General features: G+C 52.7%; 1 protein-coding gene across 3 annotated transcripts in view; it reads right to left on the bottom strand.

Annotated features, from left to right (window-relative positions):
- Positions 1–4,215: 4,215 nt before the first annotated feature.
- Positions 4,216–18,138, bottom strand: part of SLCO2A1 (solute carrier organic anion transporter family member 2A1) — a 29,208-nt gene continuing 15,285 nt past the window's right edge. The window contains exons 4-14 of one of the 3 annotated variants that reach the window (XM_075032237.1): positions 15,652–15,867; positions 12,884–12,982; positions 11,115–11,248; positions 9,852–9,933; positions 8,519–8,683; positions 7,782–7,971; positions 6,032–6,191; positions 5,492–5,661; positions 5,290–5,354; positions 5,013–5,133; positions 4,216–4,881 (exon numbers count right to left, since the gene is read on the bottom strand). In XM_075032237.1, the coding sequence (XP_074888338.1) occupies positions 4,761–4,881; positions 5,013–5,133; positions 5,290–5,354; positions 5,492–5,661; positions 6,032–6,191; positions 7,782–7,971; positions 8,519–8,683; positions 9,852–9,933; positions 11,115–11,248; positions 12,884–12,982; positions 15,652–15,867 (1,523 nt within the window). In that variant the 3' untranslated portion in view covers positions 4,216–4,760. The remainder of the gene's footprint in view (positions 4,882–5,012; positions 5,134–5,289; positions 5,355–5,491; positions 5,662–6,031; positions 6,192–7,781; positions 7,972–8,518; positions 8,684–9,851; positions 9,934–11,114; positions 11,249–12,883; positions 12,983–15,651; positions 15,868–18,138) is intronic. The other 2 variants (XM_075032239.1, XM_075032240.1) reach the window with 2 other exon arrangements.

Raw genomic sequence — 18,138 nt, 5'->3', positions numbered from 1 at the left:
TGCACAGGAAAACTTGAGCCAGCTGCAGTGCACTGTGTGCAGCTGTTGTGGTTTAAGTCACAGAGCGCTTGCCCTGCTCTGTGGCGGAGGTGGCTATGGCACCCTGCAGCTTTACAGCTGGACGGAGAAGCCTTGGCTTTCCCTGCCTGAGCATGGCTTAGGGGTGGCTCTGTGGCTGCATGGCTGAGCGGGGGCTGCACCCAATGCTGCTCATGCTGGAGGATGGAGCGTCCTTTGGGCTGTTGCAGAGCTGCATGTGTTTTTTTGGGCTGTGCTCTGTGATTTGTCTGTTAAATATTTGGGGCTGTTTTTCTCTGGTGGCTGAGGGAAAAGGCGGAACTGGAAACTCTGAATGTTGTTTTCTTGTTTTTTTTCTTCCCCCCACCCAGTCAGTTTTGTGCTTTGGTTTTTGCTCTTACCTTCCTTCCAGCCTGTGGCTTTGTGCTGGCCAGGCAAGTTGCTCCTCAGGCTGCAGCTTGGCAGCCAGTGTGTTTAAATGGCTTTGGCGAGACAGCAGGATGTGATAAACTCAGTCTCTTCTGCTCCAGCTGCCTGACCCAGAGTCAGTCACCCTGCTGCATTTACACATCTGCAGGGACTGAGGCTTTCACTGTACTTTAAAGCTCTTTTGATCAATGTTTTTCGCTATGGGTTGTGCTTTGCCTGCAAATTGTTCCCCTGGAAAGGAAGGGTGCTTTCGGAGGAGATTGACAAGCACAGTGAGATCCAGGGTAGCAGAAACCACATCAAAGTGGAGGAGCGATTGCTGAAAGGCAAAGAAAAGCAAAAATAGCATGATGCCTGAACACTGGCACCCCAGTGGTGGTGGTTTCCAAGGCTCCCAAAACCAGATGTTGCAACTGTGACCTTTCCTGTGCATGAAGCCATTGGCCAGCCCCAGCCACCTTGACACCTTTGGGGCCAGGAGCTTCTGTGTTGGCCCTTTTTGGGCCACTTTGTATGCTTTTGCTGTCTGGCACCTCCTGGGGCTTGTCCAGCTTGATGTTACCCCTGATGGGATGAAGGTGGAGAAAGCAGAGTTAAGGAAGGTCACGTGGGAATTGAGGGAAAACTTGCCAAGTGGAGGGGGAACGGGAAGAGGAATAGCATGGACAGACCTAATTTTCGCAAAGACTTGCTAATCCAGAGCAAATCCAAGGCAGCTCCCCTCCTGTTCTCTTCCCTCCTCTGCTCTCCTGTCCCTTTACTCCCTCCATGAGCATGGATGCAAGCAGGACTGTTTGCCAAGAACACAGTGAAAAGAAAAGTCACACCTTGCCCTGCACAGCGATGGAGTAAGGACAGCAGAGGCTGAATACATTTACCTAAGAAAACTCTTCTGCTCTTGTCCTGTGCCTCCCTATCCCATCCAGGTCATCTTTCTTCTAGTCTGTGATGCTGCCCAGGAGGGGATACAGCTGCATTGTAAGGGAGGAGGAAACTGTCATGGCCCCGACTGGGCCATGCTCCTTGCCCATGGGCCCAGGAGCCCCATCTTGCCCGAGCCCTGGCCCTTTAGTCCCTTCCTGAGCTACATTGTAGGTGTAGCCATCTCCAGCTCGGCCACGGCCACGTCTGTGCCTGGCCACGGACCTTGCTGATCCGGACCCACCAACTGACTCTCCAGCATCCTTTGCTATCTCATCCCTGTGGATAGTACTGCTGATCCCAACCAGCAGCATCTGGCATGGTCCCCTACAGGTGGCAAATGTGCTTCAGCAGCCACCCCTCCTGCAGAAGCCATGGAAGAGATGTGACCTTCTCAGACCTAGTGCATTCATGTCAAGCCCTTTGCTCTTGGCTTCACCTTTTAGCAGCATCTGCTCGGTGAGGTGGATGGTGTGTCCTTTGCCTGGCACCAGGCACTCTTCAGATAAGCTCATGATGCAATTCTTGTGATACCTGTCAAGTAGTGCTCCCATGTCACCCTCTACAGGTGACAGCAGGCCATCATCATCAGTGGGTGCATCCCCTCGTCCCACCAGCTGACACTTCCCTTCCCCTTCTAGTGGGCTGCCTTTATCCTGCCAGGAAAGGAGAGGTCCTGGATAGTGCTGCCTGGCAGGAGAAGCTCTGCCAGAGCAGATCAGGGAGGCCCTGGAGCTGCTGCACTCCCTTCAGTGATGTGACAGGCAGGGATACATCCTGCACAAACCTGCCCCCACCTGCAGTCCTTTCTATGCTACCTGCAGTCCTCTGTGCACTGCATGTGGGCCTCTGCCTGCATCCACGTGCCTGATGCCTGCTCTGCCTTATCTGCTGCCCCCTTCCATCAGCCCCATACCCGTGCACCCTGCTTGCAGCCCCCTATACCATTCCTGCAGGCCCCCTGCCTGCACCCTCCTGCACTATGCCTGCAGACCCCTGCCCGTAAACCCTTGCCTGCAACAGCCTGCCCCTGCCCACAGACCCTTCCTGCAGCCCCTGCCTGGAGCCCCCTGCAGCCTGCCTAGAGCTCTGTGCCCAAAGCTGCATGCCTGCAAACCTCTGCTCTGTGCCTGCAGTTCCCTGCCCACTGCCTGTAGACCCCTGCCCACAGACCCTTCCTGCAGCCCTCTGAAAACTGCCTGCAGCCCCTGCCCACTGAACCTTCCTGCAACCCACTGCACCCTGTCTGCAACCTCCTGCCCACTGCCTGCAGCTCCAAGCACCCTGCCTGCAGCCCCCTTCCTGTAGCTCCATGCCCAAAGCTCCCTGCCCACAGCCCCCTGCCCACAACCCCCTGCACCCAGCCTAGAACCCCCTGCCTGCATCCCAACAACCAGAACCAGAACCCCCTGCACTCTGACTGCAGCACCAGGCTAATAGACCCCTGCCTGCCCTGCCTACAGCCCCCTGCCATCGGCTCATTCCCACAGCCCCATGCCCGCAGCCACTTGCCTGCAAACATCTGCTCCCTGCCCGCTGCCTGCAGACCTCTGCCGACAGATCCATGACTGCAGCCCCCTGCCCAATGCAGCCACCTGCCTGCATCCCCATGCCGGATGCCCACTCGACCCTACCCACAGCCCTCTGTACCCTGCATGCAGATCCTTGCACCCTGCCTGTAGACCCCTACCCACATCCCTACCTGCAACCCCTTGCATCCTGCCTGCAGCCTCGTTTCCACAGACCCTTGCCTCCTGCCCCTGCCTGCAACTCACTGCCAACACCCCTGTGCCTAGAGCTCTTGCCCTCAGCTGCCTGCATCTTGCCTAGTGCTCCATGCCCAAGCGCTCTGCCCACAGCCCCATAACTGCAGCACGCTGCCCCCAGCCTGCAGACTCCTGCATGCTACCTGCAGCCCTCTGCCTTCATCCCCATGCCCAAAGCTTACTGGGCCATCAGCCCCATACCTGTAGCACCCTGCTTGCAGCCCCCTGGGCCATGCCTGCAAGCCTTTTGCCTGCAGCTCCCTCCCCACAGACCCTTCCTGCTGCCCCATGAACCCTGCCTGCAACCCCCTGTCCGCAACCCCCTGCCCACAAGCCATGCCTGCACCCACCTGAACTATCTTGGCAGTCTGCCTCCAACACCGTGCCTGCAACCCCCTGTCCTTTGCCTGCAGCCCCCTACACCCTGCCTGCAGTTCCTGCCCACAGACACTTCCTGCAGCTCACTGCACCCTGTCTCTAGCCCCCCCGCCCAAAGCCCCCTGCCCACAGCCCCCTGCCTCCAGCCTGTTTTACCCTGCCTGCAGCCCACTGCACCCTGCCTGCAACCTTCTATGACAGCAACACTCTGCCCCCCCCAGCCCCATGCCCACAGCTCCCGCCGCACCCTGCCTGCACAATCCTGCTGCTTTGCCTTTGGCCCCCCACCCCTGCCCACAGCCCCCTGCCTACTGTGTGCTGAATTGTGCAGGCACCTTTTGGCATGGGGCTGTGGGCAGGGTGCATGGGGCTGTGGGCAGGGGGGCTGCAGGCAGGGTGCTGCTGGCATGGGACCAGAGGCAGGGTGCAGTAGACTGCAGGCATTGTGCTGCAGGCCAGCAGGTTTCATGGGGTTTCATGTGCTCTGCGCAGCCCCTCGTAGCCCCCACATCACTGGTGGAGCATGTGCCCCATCTGCCACCATTTCTTCACCTTTGCCAGCGAGGGATGCACTCAGCATCTGCCAGGATGCGACCTGCAGGCATCCCCACTGCCTTGCCTTGCCGGTGGGGACAGCTCTTGGGCTGGGGGGGAGACCAGCAAAGCACCGCAGTTGGAAAAAGTGACCTTTATTTAAAAAAAAAAAAAAAAAAAAAAGAGCAACAAACCCCCAAATGTTCTGCAATAAACTCCTAGTGATAACTTTTCACAATATGTGTGCTGTGTCCACGCTGACCTCTGCGAGGGGTGCGGATGGACGGGGGACACGGGGCAGCCCCACAGGGTTGGCAGCCATCTCCCGTGCTCCTGTCCCAGCCTGGAGGGCATTACCCATCTGGAAATGTCACGTCGGAGCGGGGACCATTGCCCACAGCAGGCACCTCTCTGCGTATATGGGATGGGGCTGCACTCCAGCCCCTGTCTGCCTCCTGCTCCAGGTAGTGGGGGGCTGCCCCTCCCCAAAGCGATGGGCAAGGTGCAGCTGGAAAGCCTGGGAAGAGCCGGTCCCAGGAAAGGGCTGGCATGGAGCATCCGTCGCTGGGAGCATGAGGGTGCCACGGGCTGCAGGAGAGGAGCTCATAGCTGCTAAGGTGAGAAGTCGCTCCCTTAGGAGGAAGAGCAAACCCAAAAAAGACAAAAAGTACTGGCAGTGGGTAATGGGGCGTGCAGAGTCAGTCCTTGGGTGGGCTACACCAGCCCCGCTGCCTTCTCCTGCACGTTGTACTCCTTGCTCCTCTTCACCTTCCAGCTGATGAGGGCGAGAAGGATGGTGCCCACCACCTTGTAGCCCACCTGTAGCCCCAGGTATCTGTTGGGAGAAGAGCAGGGAGATGCCGTGTCTGGAGGTGGCACCTCCAGCCAGCACCAGGCTGAGCTGGGGACCATCCCCGTGGTCATCCCTGCCAGGAGGGATGCTGGGGGCGGGACGCAGGGGGGTACCTGTTGCGGAGGAAGTCATTGTTGTAGTAGGCGCAGAACCGGCGCTGGGTGCACTGCTTCTGCCAGTAGATGCAGGAGGAGTCGATGAGGGCACCGAACATGGCGGGAGCCGGCAGCCATGCTTTGGAGAGGAGAGGATGGAGTCAGGCTGCCCGCCCTGCCCTGCCTGCATCCTTTGCCTGCTGTCCCCAAGGAGGTTCAACACCTCCTGGGGCTTGAGCAAGCCTCTGAGCAGTCTGCTGCCTTCCCCCAGCCTCATTAGGAGATGGACACTCACCCAGCAGCCTCATTAGTAAGAACTGGACTCCGATGGCAAACGACTTCTCGTCCTGGTTCACCACCCTGCAGGGAAGAAGCCATGGGAGGTCAGAGCCACCAGCCGTGGCTCTGCATTTGGCCAAGCACTTTGATCCCAGCATGGGGAACCCATCACTTCACGCTTCCCCCAGTGCCTCTTGAAACCCCTGCACACTGCTCACCGTAAAACCATCATGTAGAGGGGGTTGTGGGACAGGCAGGCTACCAGGGCAGCAAAGGAGATAAGGAATATGGCAGGAAGGAGCATGTGGGAGCAGCTGAGTGGACAGGAGCCTGTCTTGGCAGAGGACAGCCCGTTCCCACCAGGGATCAGGGAACAGTTCTTGTAGATCTGTTGGAAACATTTGGAAAAAACAAATGTAAAACTCTCAAAGCCCAGAGCTGGGTTTTTAGCAAAGCACCAGCCCACAGCACTTTGCAGAAGACTGACGAGAGTGTCAGCTCCAATTTTAAGGCATGGCCATGACATCCTGCAATGGGATGTGCTACCATCCCTACTTCTCCAAGCAGACTCCCAGGGCATTCATTACAGCAATCTTTTGTTGCACCTCCTCAGGACTTCAGTTCCTCTGGCAGACCTCCCTGCCTACCGTGTCAAAAAGGCTCTACCCTTTTATTGCATTTGTCAGATTCCTACAGCATCGCTGCAGACTCCACCAAGCAAGGTGCACTTTGCTTTGTAAACCACTTGTTTTACTCACCACTTGTTTGGGAGTGGAAGAATTAGCAGTGCTGTTTGTGCAGCCAGCGAAGCAGGGGGAGAGGTACTCCACGTTGTTTTCTCCGCACACTGGGTGAAAGATGTGCTCAGAGCAGTGGCACCCACTCGGCGTCTTAACCTGCTGCTGGGAACTCAATGTACTGCCAAAAAGGAGGAGAAAAAAATTTAAAAAAATTAAGAAATAGGACAGGAGGAAGAAAAATCCCTCTTACTAGTTAGCCAGTTTCCCCATTCCTATTTGCGCTGGGACACTGCCAGCAGCAGGCTGGCCTTGTGCCAGACCCTGATCCCCAGCAGGTACCTCTGCAAGTGTACAGTGAACTTAACAGTAATTATATTATGTCTGCAAACAAGTACTCACACACTTACTCCCCCTCCATCCCACTGAAAACTAATCAGCCAAATGCCTGGAGAAATGTATCTGGGCTCCATCCAGAACTGCACAAACAGATGTGCAAACAGCCCCAGCTGGAAACACCATTCAGACAGAAACTGGAAGTGGGCTCGTTTCCAAACACGCCTGACGACAGCATGAAAGTCAAGAGAACAAACTGAATTATCTGTCTTGTCTTGTCTTACTACCTAAAGGAGTTCATCTGCTGGAGCGGCACGGTCCATCTCCTGCAGGAAGCTGGCACAAGGGACCTGCCCTTGGGCATGGTGGGATGGGGCAGAACTCATGTTCACCCATCCACGTAGCTCACAGCTCCCTGGGGATCCAGCAAAAAGGCATTTATGCAGTGCTGCCATTGCATGGGGGAAGGTTTCCAAAATAATATGAGGCAACAGACTCCTTTTCCATGCAAGTCCCTCCAGCAGCTCCTATTTACATCAGCAAAGCCCATCAAGACTGGTGTGTCCCAGAGGAGCTGAGACAGGCAGTCGATCTGACACTGGTGGCAAGAGGTGAACACTGTGAGGCCAAGCTGCCTGCCAAAATTTGGCACTTGCAGCACCTGATCTTGAGCTGAGGGATCTCCTCGCATTTGAAGCCTTGCTCCCACACAGGAAGCTTGAGATGCCAGTGCCTCAGTGGACTTCCACACGCTCCTGAATCTGCAGTGCATGCCATGCAGATCTCAGAGCAAAATATAAACACGTCACCCATGCATGAATTTGCAGAGTGCCGTTGCTTTCCTTCACCATCGTTATTTAAGTGGCTTTTAAGTGGGAAAAGCGCATGGACTGCTCTGTCCCTCATCCCTCCGCCATACCCCTGGGACAGGAGGCTCATTGCCGGTGAAGGAAAACATTTGTATGAAAGGCCCTTGCTGGCAGCGCATTGGGAAATGAACACGAAGCACTTCACAGCAAGCCTGGGCTGGAGTCTAAATGTCGTTTTTATCTTAAAAAGACATGGTAAGAACCACAAGTTGCCACCCAGGTGAGGAGAAAGGTTATGTCCAGCTAGAACAAAGGGAGCATGCAAGGTGCTCCTGTGCAGGGTTGATGTGGACATGGGCACCAATACTACTTATTTCCCCCTAGAAATCCAGAGTGAAAAATATACCCTGCTTGTTTGGTACAGAAAATCGGGAATAAATGCCCTGCCAAGCTTTCTGCGCTGTATAGCACTTAGATCTCCTCCAGGCAGTGAAATCAGGAGCAAGAAGTAGCATGGTGATGTCTACTGCCTCTTCTCCTCCACCTGCATGTATCCCACCCCATGGATACTCAGGTCAAGAGTTGGATGAATAAGGAGCTGGAAACAACCCAAGTGCCTGTGTTACCTGGGGGGGTAGATCCCATTGATGCGCCCTGTGGAGCAGCCCATGAAGAAAATGGGCAGGCAGATGAGGATGGAAAAAACGAGCACCACCACAGCAAACCGTGGGATGGCCCGGAGGGAGAAGGCAAAGCGTTTCATGATGATTCCTCCTAAGAGCATCCCGAGCGCTGCTGCTGGCAGGTTCACGGCTCCTGCAGAGGAACGAAGGCATTAGCCGGGGGTCCTGCCTGTCAAGCACCTCTCTGCTGGCATGGGGTGGAGTTAGTGGCTTCGTGGACTTTGTGGCGGTTGGGAGAACCCACAGACCCTACCATTACCCAAGACAGACCAAAACACAAGGTCGTTGGCACCTATGAAAAACCTCTGCCTCAGGAGTCTGGCTTAGAGATGCAAGATCAAGCTTGGTGTGTAATTGCTTGCTCTTGCCCTGTCTTTAAGCATCAGAGTGATCCAGACCTGCTTCACCCACATGGTGGGGCTGCCCGTTTTCAGTGAGAGCAGTTGCTGGCCCGCAAGAGCAAGCGGGCAAATGTAGACAGTCTCTGAGAGGCTGCAAGACAGCCTGGCCTTCTGCAGGCAAATCAGGTCAGGGAAGTCATCAACCATCTCGAGGTGATCATAGTTCTCATCTGAAAATGAGTTTCCATTGACTTACTCCCACCGGATTTAAAAAGCCTGGGGAATGCAAACAGGTGGTTCCCTGCTGATGGATATTTTTCATCCCATGGCTGCGCTCACCTATGAGAAAGTTGGCGTACGAGGAGGAGACACCGTACTGCTTCTCCAGGAACTTGTTGAGGAAGGTGGCCAGACCCGCAATGACTGAGGAGAAGCTGCACTGAGCCAGCACCAGGAGGATGAAGAGGGGGTTGAGGAGCAACCTGAGGAAGATCTTTGGGAATCCTACAGGGAAACAGCAGGAAAGATATATTTTAGCCATGTGATCCTCATGTCAGCAATCCATACTGTGAAAAAAACCCCACGCTTAGACTGTTCCCAGCGCGTTAATACAGGGGATGTCTAAGGCTATGGAAAAATGGAAGGGGAGACACCCTGATTTGGCCCAGCAGCTGACAGGACCATGGCCAAAGTGCCCTGAGAAGCAAGGTGGAGGGCTAGTTCTCCCCACTACTCTCCCTCCCACACTTTCCAAACTCACAAGCCTCTGGAGCACTTAGCAGCCATGATACATTTGATTTTCTGGAGCAGGGGCCGTACCCTCAGGCAGTGCAAACAGACAAAGCTGCAGGGATTTTGGCAGAGCCCCACCAGCTGCACATGGGCAGGGTCTGGCTCCTGCAGCTGATGTGTATTTTCCTGGGAGGACATCAAGTCCCCCTGCCCAGCCAGGACAGCCTTTCAGCAGAGGCAGACTGACTTCAGGCTCCTCAGGAGCAGCTCTGTTTATTTGGTCTCTAATTAGCCTTCCCCTTCTAGCAAATAGTGCCATGGAGAGCCAGCATCGTTCATCAAAGCCCAGTGAGACAGAGGGAGCTGACAGCTCCAGGATGTGACTGCAGTAGATGGAGAGGGAAGGAGGGAGGGGCTTTAGCTGGAAAGAAGTCATCATGGAGCTCAAAAAAGTCATCAGACTGGTCTCTCTCTCATCAGTGACATCCCTACTCAAGCCCATTTCAGCTACACATAAACAAATCAGTGTAAGCTGCAGTGCGGTGACCTTCTCAAAGCAGTGGCTGGTGGCGCCGGAGGCCCCATGCCCTCTCCTGGAGCCCTGGATTAAACCACCCAGCTAGCATTTTCCAGCATGCTCATGCCATTTTAACATCCTTAAACCAATTTTCAGAAACAATTCAGGCCCCACAGATCTCAGCAGCACCGTGTTACAGCAAGAGGGAGGCTGCACCCATCTTCCTGTGGTCCTTAGGGAAGGGCATGCTACAGCCCTTGAGGTGCCTGAGCCGGCCCTGGCGTCTCCACGCAACGTGGTGGACAGACTCAAAGGCTACCAACAAGAACCCTCAGCTTGAAAATGCCGGCTTGGTGGTCTTCACCCACCAAGCACGGCCCCGGTGCCCCCAGTCACCCTCGCCTTTAAGTGCCAGCCCTTTACTTTTTATAAATTCCAGCAGGGAGGTTTCTTCAGCCACCCCCTTCTCCATCTTCCTGAGCATGCCAGCCTCCATGTTTGGGTCCTGGGGAGGGAGAGAAGAGCAGCCTCTGGTGAGAGGGGAGCATCCATGCGTGGCTGGCACTGTCCCAGCACGCAGTGAGGCTCAGGAGGAGCAGGGTCTGTCCCAGATGCCTTTGACCCCCTGCCAAGCCTGACAGTTTTCCTGCCCATCACAGCAAAGGGGCAAATTGTCTCAAAAATCACAGCAGCCCTTGAGCAGAGCTGCAAGACAAAATCTTATCCTGCTTGGAGAGGTTTTAAGAGCTTGGAAAGCTTTCCTCTGCTGAACCCTGACAAGACACCTCTTTTTTCATTTTGCAAGAAGTCTGAAAATGAAAGTGGGAGACAGGTCAGCTCAAGACTGGTGAGTCCTCTAGCTATAAGTGTGAAATATTTGGGGTTTGATTTTGACCTTTAAAGAAACCATGATTAATCAATTTCAAAACAACAAAACTATTTTTGAAACTAAACCAGTGGGGCTTGGCTTTGAAAACACTGAAATGAAACGTTTTGATAGTTTTGCATCTTTAAAAATTTGTTTTAATGGGAAACTTGTCTCTTTTCTGCAATTTTTTCCCAAAGGAAAAGCCCATTTATCAAACCCTGCTGCCCAGCTTTATCCTGATGCTGCTCCTATGTATGCCACACTTGAGGATGTTCTGCTCCAAACAGGGGCTGTCACTGCTGCTGCTGCTGCTGGCATCAGGGGAGCGTCACCTTGCAGAGGGTGTTGCAGTGGGGCGTTAAGATACAGCCATCACCAGCAGAACCAGGTCAGACACCCCAGGAGGGTCGAGGCCCCACAGACAGACCCCTACTAAGAAGGACTGCATGCAGGAACCCCAAGAAGCCACCCAGCCATCGCCCTGCCCCAGGGAAGGCTCAGGTCTACCCAAAACCTTCTCAACAGATTCTGTCGATGCAGCTAGTGGGAAGGGCGTGAGGTCTGGTTTTTGGCCGGCTGAGCTGCAGTGGTTCTGGCTTTCCAGCTAATGGTGAGGAATTGAACAGTCTGGTCCTTTACGCATTAGACACACAGAGCTTGTCTGGAAGACTTCACTTGTGAGAAGTTGTAACCACACCTCAGAAGGGTTGCTGGGCTCCCTTCTTCCCTCCCACACCTCTCCTCTGGCAACAGCTATTCCCTCCCTGAGCGCAGCCCTGGCACCAAGATGTTCTGGCCCTCTGGAGATGAGGTCTCACCTCTCCTTTCAGCATGTACCGAGGGAAAAAAAAATAAGGAATGGATGTGAGCACCAAGCAGCCTGAGGAGATCAGCAGTCCCAGCCACCAGGCTCCAACCCACCGCTGGTCCCTCGGTGTCAGGGCCACTGTAGCTGCAAGACACAAGGACCCATGGTAAGAGCTCTGCTCCTGCACATTTAAGGGTGAGAGGGACAAATGTCCATGCAAATATGGACCAGTGGAGCATGAACAGTCCATGTGGGCACAGTCCATGGGTCTCTCCACTGGCATGGAAAAGCAAATGGTTGGAGGTGGGAGCTTCCACCAGCGTTGGTAGCCCTGGTCATGTTTGACCTCCTTTCCCCTGACCAGGATCCTGCACTGCTGCTCCCCATCCAAACTGCTCCGAGCCTCCCAGATGACTGCAGGATGGATTTAGTCAGCATCAAAGTATGCTGATGGCACAGGTTCAACTCTTCGCCGCTGAGCCAGCCAACAAGGCAGTGATTACGGGGGGCCAGCTCCATCTTCCTCTGTCTGGGATGTGTGATGGGTTTGGACCACACTGCCTGCCAGGGATGCTGAGCTGAGACAGGGACTGGGAAAGGTCACAGCCGCTTTCCTGGAAAAAATTGCTCTCCCATTGTTCCAGGCTTGGTCAGTCTCTGCTTGCAGAGACCAAGGGAAGGACCCGTGCCGGCAGAAGAGCGCTGTTAATGAGCCTGGTTTCCGAGTGGATGAAACTCAGGGCGCCTTCTCCGGAAAAAGGAGGAGAAGGTGAGAGCCACTCCGTCTCCAGTGCAGACATCCTTCTGCTGGGCCAAGCGATGCTCACGGGAGGTTGACAGATTGCTTGGCTTGGCATGGGGACCTCATCTCCCCATCGCCAGGACATTGTGGCTGGGAAAGGAACCAGCAGCAGCCTCCGGGTGGGAGCCCCATGCCAGGGTGTGGCAGGAGAGGAGCCCACACCCCACCGAAACAATCGCCCTGCTTCCCCAAACAGGACCACTCCACTCTGTAGCTCGGACGTCATCATGGAGCGACCGGGCAGAGGCTGCTAAATCCGTCTGCCGCCGCAGGGAGTGAGCCAAGGCTATTTGCTGTTTCCTGCCCCAGGTTCATTTATTATTCTTATCAGGCACCAGACAAAAATGTCAGGCAAGCTCTGATCTCTCTAAGGAAACACAGGAAAAGCCACGTTAATGATGGAGCTGGGGAGAATTCTTTAGTGATTAAGTTACCAGAAATAATAAGCACACACCACAGATAAAGAAAATAAGCCCTGGAGTGGCATTGGCTTGGTCCCTCTCTCTGCATATACTGGTGAAGGATGGTGGGGAGGAGGACGTGTAGACTTGAGCCTTCCCGTGCACCCACAGCACAATGGTTGCCCTGTGGTTGTCTTCTCCATCCCTGGATGCTTATATGCCCCTGCTCCTCTCCACCACCATGCTGGTGTAGTGTGATGCTTCCTCAGCATAGTGGCAGTGGGCAGACCCCAGCAATGACCACCAGTGCTTCAGTGCAGCACCAAGGGTAGGACACTGAAATGTCCCTACTGCAGGGCTCTGCTTCAGTGGTGTCTTCAGGACCATCTGTAGCCTTCCTCACAGGGAAATGGAGTGGAGAAGCATACTGGGGGTGCTATACCAGGTCAGGTCTTTCTAGGGGAGTGGGTTTTGTGGGTCATGGGACTGGTGGCTTCTGCCACCAGTCATCTCAGAGTGACCTTCTGACTCACAGAAGGCTTTTAGGAGGACCATTGCTACCTGAGAAATACTCACCAATGTCAACTCTTCCAATATCCACGAAGAGCCGCAGCACCACAGATCCCAGCAAGTATCCAAAAGCAGGGCCGAACACGGCAATGGCAAAGAGGATGGCTGAAAAAAAGGAAGCAGAGAGAACCAGTGTGGGTAGGGAACAGTAGCTTCAACACAGATATGGCTTTTGCCTTCCCACGTGAGGCAGGAATGGTGTTACAATATGCAGAGGAGAGAAAACATCTTTTAACAAGCGGCAGATGATGAGAAGATCCCCATTGCTCAGATACTGAATGTGGTGTTTATCTAACAGGATTAGGAGGAGGGCAGGCAGCTGCCTGTAGAAAAAGTCCCTCTGCTCTGCTGCAGTCGAGGCTTTGCTGATGCACTGAAAGTTGTCAGCCACTCGGTGAATATCCATGATTCACTGTGACAAAGAGGGGAACCTTAGAGAGCAGCAGGACAGTGGCATCCTGGGCTCCTGCAGGTGACGGAGACCTTCATCTCCTAGAGGAGGCCATGGAAACAAAGCCATCTCAGTCCTTAGATCCAAGCAAAAACATTTGGTGCAAACTTCAGGGGAGGTGAAAGATCCTGGGAGCAAAAAGGCCAGCAGATCACCCTCAGTTCAGCTGAACTATCCTATCAAAAAAATAGATAACTTGGACCTAATCCGTAAGGTCAAAATGTTTCCTTTTGACTTCTTTGGAATGAAAGGATTCAAGTTTCCTCCCTGAAAGAAACTCTTTGCACAACCTTCTTAAGAAGTGCAAAAGGAGACAGTTTGCTTGAGCTGTGTTGACCATTTCTGTGCATTTTGCTGGTCTGGAACCTTTGAGCATACTGGGTAAGAAAGCGCCTGATCCCACTGCTATGCCTCAGCTGTGCACCTATTTTTAAAAGCTTTTTCTTCCCAATTAGCCAAGGCAGTGTTTTTATTTCTACAACATAAACCTAACTATTGAAGGGCGGGGTCTTTAGAGAAGTATTTAACCTCATACCTAGACAGTAGTGTTCATTTTCATAGGAAGATGCTGAGACCTAACATAAAACAAGACTCAGGCAGTGGTATTTACATTGTATTGAGGCAATCCAGACTCACAGTAGCCATACCCCCTGACAGAGACATTCCCACGGTCCTAAAATGACCACCTATATTACAAAGAACAAGCCAGTCCCATTTTCCTTCATCATCAGGGCCTGCAGGTTTGGGAATCCAAAGGCCACTTAGAGGTCCTGGGAACAGTGACCCCTCACTGCAGGGGGAAGACAAGGATGGTCTGTCCCTCCTTTTGCAAGCCCAGACTACTATACTTGAGCTGAGAGGAGGGAGTGCTGCCCGCACAGGAGACTTTCTGCAGAGGTCTTAGGTGGTGCAGCAGCCCTTTGCAGCCAGAGCCCGGAGCAAAGCATGGCTGGGTGGGTCTGGAGATCCTGCCAAGCACTCCAATGCTTGTCCAAATCCTGTCCTTGGGAGTCTAATTCCGAAGGCTTTCCTTCTCCTTTAGTGCTTGCCTTATTTTGGAACATCCACTTTTGACTCCTAAATCACTCCGATGCCTTTGGCTGCTTTAAAGACATTGTTCGGCACCAGTAGGAATTGGGTTTTTAAATAACTTACGGACTGATCTAAAAGCTCACGTAGGCAGGCCAGCATCAGATGGGGTTTGCCATTCGCAGGGAAAAAAAATGCAGTTTAACATGGAAACCAGCACCTATCTCTTTGCAATCAAGAAGTGCTCCTGAGCCTGGGAGCCCCCACTGGGCAGGGACCAATTCCACAGCAAAAAATATCAATTTTGAACCCTTGATGCTGTCATGGTTTAACCCCAGCCAGCAACTAAGCACCACGCAGCCGCTCACTCACTCCCCCGCATCCAGTGGGATGGGGGAGAAAATTGGGAAAAGAAGTAAAACTCATGGGTTGTGATAAGAATGGTTTAATAGAATAGAAAAGAAGAAACTAATAATGATAATGATAACACTAATAAAATGACAACAGTAGTAATAAGAGGATTGGAATGTACAAATGATGTGCAGGGCAATTGCTCACCACCCGCCGACCGGCACCCAGCTAGTCCCCGAGTGGCGATTCCCCGTCCCCCCCAGTTCCTATACTAGATGGGACGTCCCATGGTATGGAATACCCTGTTGGCCAGTTTGGGTCAGGTGCCCTGGCTCTGTCCTGTGCCAACTTCTTGTGCCCTGGCTGGGCATGAGAAGCTGAAAAATCCTTGACTTTAGTCTAAACACTACTGAGCAACAACTGAAAACATCAGCGTTATCAACATTCTTCACATACTGAACTCAAAACATAGCATCGTACCAGCTACTAGGAAGACAGTTAACTCTATCCCAGCTGAAACCAGGACAGATGCAAAGCCTGTGTTAACTGGCTCCTGCAGGCTGTCATACCTCTGGTTGACCCATGATCAGCCGATGCTCAACAAGAGCAGGAGATGGCCTCTGAGAAGGTTTCCTTACTACTCTTTCCCCCCATGGATGGCATAAGTTCTCACAGATGCAAGGGAGAAGCCCCAGCTCATCCATCTTATCTCCTTACTCTGATTCTTTGGCTTCCTAACACCCACGTCATAAATATAACCCTATAGAGAACAGCTGACTATCAAGGGGAGAGACAGCCCAGCCTTTTAATGGGGGAGGACCTCATCTGAGTCCCACTGGCTGCTCAACCCATGTCCACAGATTCCTCTCCAGATGAGCACCTCTACATCTAACGTCTAATGTCTGGAGGAAACAAACCAATACACAACAATGGTCCCACTTACCGACGTACAGCGGGGAATTGTTTGCTTCTGCAAAGTCATCTACGTAGGATATCCCAAAGGGCTGGATGGGAACTGTCCCAATTCCAGCCAGCAGCTGGGCGATGACCATCATTGCCCATATACTGCTGGCCTCCTTCTGGGGATCCTGGGTGGCATTTGGGCACACAAACTTATTCTCTGCATAGCAGAGTTCAGCCTGGACCTGGCTTTTGTTACCTGAAAGGCAGAAGAATGAACATTACAATGCTGGGCATGTCCCCTGCCTCCTCCCGCACTAAATCCCTAAATACTGCCAATCTCTTGAGTGTGCTGAGTAGGCACACACGGTTGGACTTCGGATGGTTTGATCATTTTATTTAGCAGTTGTCATCACCTTTCCCTTCCTTTGGGGTATTATACTGAGGTCAGCATAGCAAACAACCAGGCTGTGATTTTTATCAAACTTTTGAAGGCAGGAGGATCAGAGAAGATAGAAGCAAATTAATTTCTCCTGTAAAGGGTCAGCCCTTCAGCTCAGCTCCAGCGAGCTGCATTTGAGCTGTCAGCAGAAGATAAAAACTTCTCCATCAAAGCTGCAGCAACGCCAGACCCAACCAACTGACAAAAGCCTTTGGACAGACAGTGTCAAAGCCAGTGGAAAGCCTAAATATTCACAGATAGAAAAAACTGTTTTTCATGCAAAATGAAGATGTTAGAGTAAGTCCTGGTCTTTCGATGCTAGCTGTTCTCACTCTGGCTTTTCTTTTTTCTTTTTTTTTTTTTAATATTTGCAATTAGTTCAACATTCCTATCACATCTTTCTCGTTAATGTAATAACTGTGGATTTTCTACACTTCGGAGCAAACAGACACAAAACAAAACCAAATATTTGTCAGGTGATTAGGGGTATTCATTGACATAGTGCGGCAGCACATTCTTAATAGTAGGTCACCACAAAAATCCTTATGTAAGACTATTTGAAGCCGTGTTGTCTAAAGGGTCCACGTTGCCAGACAGGAGACTCCTTTTCTAATAAAGATCTTACCGCAGCAAAAGTGAGAGCCACAAAAGCCTCTCATGCCAGATTACGTGCCGTGGAGCAAGGCTGCTCTCGGTTTAATGAGAGCAAACCTAATCCATGGCTGGCTTTTTGATGCCAATGTTCTTTGCTCCCCTGTGGTACCCAGGCAGAAACAGGGAGTGATGCTCCCAGGGGTCACCTGGCTGCCCTGAGCAGGACACCCTGCCCCTGAATCTCCATTGTCCTCATCGCTCAGGAGCAGCCCACCTCCTTCCAAAGCAAGGACTTTACTTCTTCATACCATCCAGACATGGAGAGGGCTTCACCCTGCTCAAGACTGCCATGCAAACTCTAACCAGGACTGGAATATCTTCATGGGCTGTAAATGCTGGGCCAAGACACATACAGCTCTGGGCAGGGGAGCAGGATGGTACCTGCTCCTTTGACTTGTTTCCATAACAGTAAGAGCAGCCCCTGTCCTGAATCCTGACCAGTTTATGGCCCGACGTGTGAATTTAAGCTGTCAGAAAACTTGGCATCTGATGCTTGATCCACTCTCCAAACCAGCTGACTCAAAAAACATGGAGACATTCAAGGCTACAGAGCAGCTGCAAGCCAGAAGAGAACTGGTCTTCATATTTCTGCTTGAGCACTGGTGCACTCTGAGCCCCACGTCAGGCCATCATTTTTAATAACATTTCATGGGATCTGGGCTTGCAGATCAGCCGTGATGGCACCAGATTTCCAAGAGCTGATGTGGGAGAGCAAAACCAGAGGATCTCTAACCCTTTGGTGGGAGCAGAGATTGTCAGGCACTTGTGAGCAGCTCTGTCCCCACTGTGCTTTGCTCCCTGTCTGGGGTTTGCATCCTCTTGAGCTGCGGCAAAGTCAGGACCTAATTAAAGGGAGCAACTTGCCTAAGGCCACACAGCAGCTCCCTGGCACAGTCAAAGCCCCCTGAGCCCAGAGGATCAGGCTAGGACGTGATGCACAGGGCTCAAAGCCTTTCCAGGAGAAAGCACCTTCTAACTAGAGATGGAAGGCTTTCCCTGGCTGGCACTGCTTTGGCTGCTGCCATCTCCCTTGGTGGCACAGGCACAGCGGGAGCAACTTGGCACAGGGTTTTCAGAGGTGGCGATCCCCAGGGAAGCTAAGGCTCAATGGCATCCCGAGGATTTAGGGGCTGAAGCCACTTTGGGAAGACCAAAGCCAGCACTGTGGCATACAATGCAGCCTCTTCTGCATATTGCATTCTGCACGGAAACTGGAGCTGTCGTCATACACACTAGCTTGTTCCTAAAGCCTGCCCAGTTAAACCAGTAGCCCTTCTTAGTATGGATTGTAAGGCTTACAGGCTAGAGCAGAACAGGCCCTGCGGAAAAGAGACCTTAACACTGCTCTATCACTCACATAGGGAGATGACCTGACTTATGCTGCAATACTTCTGTGACTCCAATAAAGATATTGTTCCTTTCCTTTCCAAAATG

Source organism: Buteo buteo, chromosome 7 (genome assembly GCF_964188355.1).
Source record: "Buteo buteo chromosome 7, bButBut1.hap1.1, whole genome shotgun sequence".
Lineage (NCBI taxonomy): Eukaryota > Metazoa > Chordata > Aves > Accipitriformes > Accipitridae > Buteo > Buteo buteo.
Note: the sequence above shows the minus strand (reverse complement) of the source record. Positions and strands in the feature narration are given on the sequence as shown.